General features: G+C 39.1%; 1 protein-coding gene and 1 long non-coding RNA gene across 2 annotated transcripts; both read left to right on the top strand.

Annotated features, from left to right (window-relative positions):
* Positions 1-556: 556 nt before the first annotated feature.
* Positions 557-976, top strand: LOC140035665 (uncharacterized). The gene has a single exon (XM_072076979.1). The coding sequence runs from the start codon at positions 557-559 to the stop codon at positions 974-976; it is 420 nt and encodes a 139-aa protein (XP_071933080.1).
* Positions 977-4,568: 3,592 nt separating this feature from the next.
* LOC140035340 (uncharacterized) lies at positions 4,569-5,858 on the top strand. Its single transcript, XR_011839468.1, has 2 exons — positions 4,569-5,443; positions 5,668-5,858. It is a non-coding gene; the product is annotated as an uncharacterized lncRNA (long non-coding RNA).
* Positions 5,859-6,183: the final 325 nt, after the last annotated feature.

Raw genomic sequence — 6,183 nt, 5'->3', positions numbered from 1 at the left:
AGTTGCCTATTTCTCACGGGTTTGACACTGTCCTTGTGGTTATCGACCGGTTCACTAAATATGCTCATTTCTTGGCACTCAGGCATCCTTTCTCAGCCACACAGGTTGCACAGCATTTTTTGGACAATATATACAAGTTGCATGGACTACCAGTGTCCATTGTAAGTGATAGAGATAAAGTCTTCACTAGCAAGTTTTGGCAAGAGCTCTTTAGACTAATGGGGTGGAATTACATCTGAGCTCTTCCTACCACCCCCAAATAGACGGGCAGTCTGAGAGGCTTAATCAATGCCTGGAGAACTTCTTAAGGTGTATGACTAGTGAACATCCCACTCACTGGCATAAATGGTTGTCATTGGCAGAGCTATGGTACAACACTACGTTCCACTCAGGATTACAAGCCACACCTTTTGAAGCCCTCTATGGTTACAAGCCAACACACGTACAACTGGGGCCTTACCAGGACACTATCATACCAGGAGCAAAGGATTTGGTACAGGAAAGAATTAGAATCTCTCAGTCCATTCGGGAACAACTGGACAAGGCACAGTAAAGGATGACTTATTTTGCCAACCAGCACAGAACTGAAAGGACTTTAGCAGTTGGAGATTACGTGTTCCTTAAGCTACAACCCTACAGACAACAGTCCTTAGCTATCAGGAAAAGTCTCAAACTAGCAGCCAAGTATTACAGACTCAAGTTACCAGAAGGAGCCAGGATACATCCAATATTTCATGTGTCCCTACTTAAGAAAAAGATTGGGCCATATCAGCATACCACTCCCACCATGCCAGAGTTTGACATGCAAAATCAGTGCATATTAGAACCTGAAGCAATCCTTAAACGAAGGGTTATCCTCAGAAATGATCAACCTGTGATACAATATCTGATCAAGTGGACTAATATGGATAGTGATGAAGCTTCATGGGAAGATGCCTCTGTTATTAGCCATCAATTTCCACTTTTCCAGCCTTGAGGACAAGGCTGATCATAAGGGGAGGGAATTGTCAGGACTGGAAGGACTTAATTGTAATTAGTGAATAATAAATACCTATTTCTGTTCTGTTAGGTCGGTTACTCAGGTGGTTAGAAGTAATGATGTCAGCAGCTCAGTTAGTTAGCAGACGGTTAGCTAGCTAATCTCCTTATAAGGAGCTCAGTACACGAGATGAGGATTATTGAGCAGAATAACAAACTTGATTCTTATTTCTCCTTCATTTTCTCTCACTTACTCTTCTTCCTCATTTCTTATTCTCCCTAAATTCCTTCCTCTCTTCCCTGTGCTACGGCAGCCCAGTCTCAGGAATTCTACTTGAATTCCTGACATACAGATACCCCCAAATCTGCCGACAGAGACTTGATGTGCCTAATAAGAAATAGGCCAACGTGCTACATGAGTAGAATAAACCAACCTGACTAAAGAACTCGAATCCAATTCAGCCACAAAATCTCTAAGACATCTTTCCCGGCAACCAAGTAAACCCACCATTAACGACAAAACTTCTGCCACGATAACATCCTGCTCCATAAACTCTTTATAGAATGCAAAGACTAACATCCCCTCACTAGTCCTCCCCAAATGCTTCTTTCGCCGATACACTGGCATCTGTATTAAGTTTAACCGAATGCATAGGAAGTTTTACCCAAGAGATGATAATGGGCCGACTCACCCTACCTTTGCCGTCCCGTACCCAAATACAATCTCTATCTCCCCTATAGAATTGAGGCATCAGCAACTTGGCCTTCCCCATTTGATCAATAAAGTTGTACACCTGAGAAAGGATTTGATCCCGCCGATATCATCGAACCCTCAAAACGAGCCAAATTCCTTGCCTTCCAAATAAACCACAGTCCTACCATCGGGACAAGCACTCGAATATGGTTACGCATCATGAATTGATGTGAAAAAACTAAGAAGCAATTCTAGCATGTACACCCATGGCCACCCGATCCACAATATCAAAGAGTCTAGCAAAATGCCCCTATCGGCCTGTAACAAACAAATGAACGACTGTTTCCACCACATTGCCAGAACAACAACATTTAGACACTAATGGTAATCCCTTGTATTGAAGCTGGCAGTCTAAAGGAATCCATTTCCTTAATAATCTCCAGACGAAAAACGAGACCTTCAATGGAACCATTGACCTCTATATCAATGTATTGACAACGGACAAATTGCTTTTTGCATGAATCACCTCCCAAGCCAAAACTACAGATAATTCTCTGGTGGAAGAAACAACTCACACCAATTGATCTTTAAGAATTGAAAAAATTTGCAACTTTAAAATTTTAAACACCACACATTTTGAAAGTAATTGCTGGAGACGGTGCACATCCTAGCCATTAGATCGGAAAAATTTGCCAACCAGCATATGAGGCGCATTTGGTACAACCAACAATGTTGAGAGAGAAATGTTTGTACACCACATATCCATCCAAAAATCCACCAGACCCTTCCTGAAACACCAACGAATATTACTTTTAGCAATTTCCCTTACCTCCGTTAAATGACGTCAGGAAATTGATGGTCTACCAACCTCTGCTAGAAAGGGATGAACTCTCTTGACATGTTTGCAATGCATAAAATTTGCCCAAGTTGAGTCATTACACCTTAATTTCCACCAAAGTTTACATGAAAAAGCTTTTAACACATCAAATGATCGGAGACCCAAACTTCCTTCCTCGACTGGATAGCAAACTTTCTCTCAGGCTACCCAATGAACCCTCCTATGTTCCATAGAGTTATCCCAGAAAAAGGAATTATAAATTCATCCCAAAGAAACTACAACCGCCCTCGGAGGTTGCAACATTTGAAAAATATACACAGGATTAGCCTCGAGAGCATAACATAGCAAATTAGTTTCCCTCCCATTGAAAGCATTTTTGAACTCCACTGGAAAGACCTCTACCTCAATTTGGATAAAATACAATTGAACATAGCACAAGTTGCCCTTCCCTTACTCAAAGGAGCCCTCAACTAAAGAAAAAGAAAACTCTGCTCTTTAAATCCCAGAGTTGTTGTCACCAATTGAACGTGTTCATCCGTCAATCTCGAGGAGGAGGAGTAAGAACTCTTACTAACATTCACCTTTGGACCAGAACATGATTGATAATGCTGCAAGAAATTCCTAATTGCAACCAAAGCACGGGGAAAACATATAGTGAAAATGATCATGTCATCCGCAAAGACTAAGTATGGAACTCGCGAGCCTGCAGTTGCAAAAAATGACTCTCATTCGAGACAAAAAGTTGCTAGACTCCTCTCCCAAGATACTCAACCACAAAAAGGAACAGCACTGGAGAAAGCGGATCACTCTGTCTGACCCCTTGGTAAGACTTAAAGAAATCCGAAGGTTCTTCATTAACCAAAATCCAAAACCAAGAATTGGAGAATGTCCTAAACAATAAATCAACAACTTTAAACCTATCAAATTACAGAAGCATAAATAACAAGAAAGACGAACCAACCCTATCATAAATCTTTTCCATGTCCAACTTTAAGATCAAATTGGGATCTAGCAGCCGTCTATCCACATCAGCAACTAGTTCCTAGACTAATAGAATATTATCTGCAATTCCACGCCCTAAAACAAAACCTGTTTGGCATGGAGAAATAAGAGTGGGTAGCAGCCTGCCAAGTCTATTACCCCAAATCTTTGATATTATCTTGGAACTCACATTACAAAGGCTAAGAGGCTGAAACTCATGCTATTAGAATGCATCCTCCATTTTAGGAAAAAGGACCAGTAGGGAACTCGTCCAACCTTTCGGTTGTTCTTCCCCTTAAAGAAATTGTGTATTTCTAGCAACAGATCATCTTTAATAATGTTCCAACAAAACTAATAGAATCCAGCCCCAAAAACGTCAGGTCCTGGTGCACTATTGACATTCATTGCAAAAACCACCGAACGAATTTCCTCCAATGACAGAGGCTCCTTCATCATATCATTGTCATCAAGAACAACTTTCGACACTTCAAATGGAAGCTCATGGACAGGAACCGTCGGGCTTTTTGAAGAGAATAATGTCGAATAGAAACTAATCGCCGAAACCTTAATGTCATGTAATGATTCACACAATCTCCTTGTAGACACCAAAAATTTCAATTTCAATTTTATTTTATTCAATTTTAGCTTTATTTATTATTTATTATTATTTATTGTTTATTTTTATAAGTTTACAAAATGATAGTTAGTGTTTATTTTTGCTTATTTTTATAAATTAGGTTCATTATTTTTCTTTTTAAGATAGTTTTGCATTAAATTTCTAGGAAATTCTCACAAAAATTCAAAAATTTGTTTTTAATCCTTTTAAGATTTAATTTCTTTAAAATAAATGAAAATTTTACAATACAATTTCAATTAGGAATTAAAATTTTTGTTTGCTTAAATTGATTTTGAAAAACAAAAAAAAAATAAATAAAAGAGGATAGATGGAGACCATGCACAATAGCTAGGTGGGGTGAATGCAAATGAGACAAGTGTCTCTATTTTTCTTTTGACACCACAACACTTGCTAAATTAGTAGGATGACCCTTGTTGATTTGGGAAACAAAAGAAAGAAAAGGCTACGGGAACAAAGGGGAGAAAGGGACCGAGAGAGGGTTTTGGGGGTGAGGAAAGGAAGGAAAGGAAGCTACGGGCTGAGGAAGGAGAGACAAAAACGAAAAAGCCAAAGAGAGACTTCGGGCAGTGGGAAAAAGAAAAAAGAAGAAGAAAACAAGAGATGAGAGCTCGGCTGGGGAGAGTGAGGGAGAAAGAGCAAAACTGTGGAGAGTAAGAAAAGAAGGAAGAAACTAGGTAAAAAGATAGAAACAAAAGGAATAGGGTTTCGGTTGAAGAAGGAAGGGAGAGAGAGCAAGAATCTGGAAGTAACAGCAAGCTGAGAACAACGAGAGGGAATCAGGGAAGCAAAAAAAAAGGAGAGGAGCTTCGGGTAGGAAGGAAAACAGGAGGAAAAAGTGAGGAAAAAGCTGGAAGAAAGAGAAGAACCGAGAGAAAGAGAGGAAGGAAGAGAGGAAGAAAGGGAAAAGGAAAAAGAAAGAGAGGAAACCAGAAAAAGAGAACTTGGAAACAAGGGAGGAACTTTAGAAAAGAGAGGGAGAGAGGGAAGCAAAGAAAGAGAGAAAAACGAGAAAAAAGCGCAGCAAAATTTCAGAAAATTTTTGAGCCAGGGTTGATTTTCTGACCCCATTTTTGCCCAAAATCCCAGTTCGATTTAGCCTTTTAGGGGATTTTCTTTGTTGCTGCACAATATACGTTTATCAGAGAGCAACTTTCGTTCAGGAAAGTTCTTAGAAAAACGTCTCCAAGCACGTTGAAATCATTACCTCGTCAGTCCTTGAAGCTGGTTCCGGGAAGCTTCAATCTTCAAGTTTTTGCATTTGGATCCGTTGCCTTCAAGGTTTAACGTGTTGTTTCATCTCTTTAAAGCACCAAAGGTGAGGCATTTCGTCTTCTCCCGTTTCATTTAAGCTTAGAATCACATCAGACTTGGCAAAAATTCTTGCCGAACTTGTTTTGCTATTTTTCTTCTCTTTTTGCTGTGTTTCTACTTATTTCATAGCATTTAGATCAGTTTTTCTTGCATGATGTTGCGTTAAACTTTGCTTGAGAATCTAAGGTCACATGGGTTTGAATTCCTAGTTTCTTCTTACTTGACAAGGTGAATCTCTGGTCGTTGCCTTTAAGAAACCCAGAAAAAGCAGCAAAGCTTGGAGTCAGCGAAGAAGAATCGCCTGTTGTCATTCTGAATCATTTGCTTGTTTAGATGATGAAGTTCTGTGTGTTTTGTGGCTTAGATTAAAGTCTTGATGTTTGGTTGAGATTTAATGCAAAGGGAAACTTGTACCGTGAGCTCATGAAATCGCAGAGGAAGGAAACCGGTAGAAAGAATAAAAGCTTCTTCGAAGATGCATGAAATAACTTCCAAAATTGCATTTTAACCCCTCAAGTTCCCCATAATGTTACTATGGCCCAAAAAATTGGAAAATTTAATCAATTTTATCCTTTTAAAATGTTATTTTTCTTTGGTATGCTATAATGTGATTTTTGGACAGATTATTTGAGAATTTTTAGGATGTGTCGCGCCCCATTTTTTGATAAGAAAAAATAAATGGTTTGAGAAAATGTAGTTTTTGATTCAATTTTGATTGGAGAATGATTTTTGTGAGTTGAAAAG

Source organism: Coffea arabica, chromosome 2c (genome assembly GCF_036785885.1).
Source record: "Coffea arabica cultivar ET-39 chromosome 2c, Coffea Arabica ET-39 HiFi, whole genome shotgun sequence".
Lineage (NCBI taxonomy): Eukaryota > Viridiplantae > Streptophyta > Magnoliopsida > Gentianales > Rubiaceae > Coffea > Coffea arabica.
The sequence above is the reverse complement of the archived record's forward strand: the minus strand, read 5'-3'. Positions and strand labels throughout refer to the sequence as shown.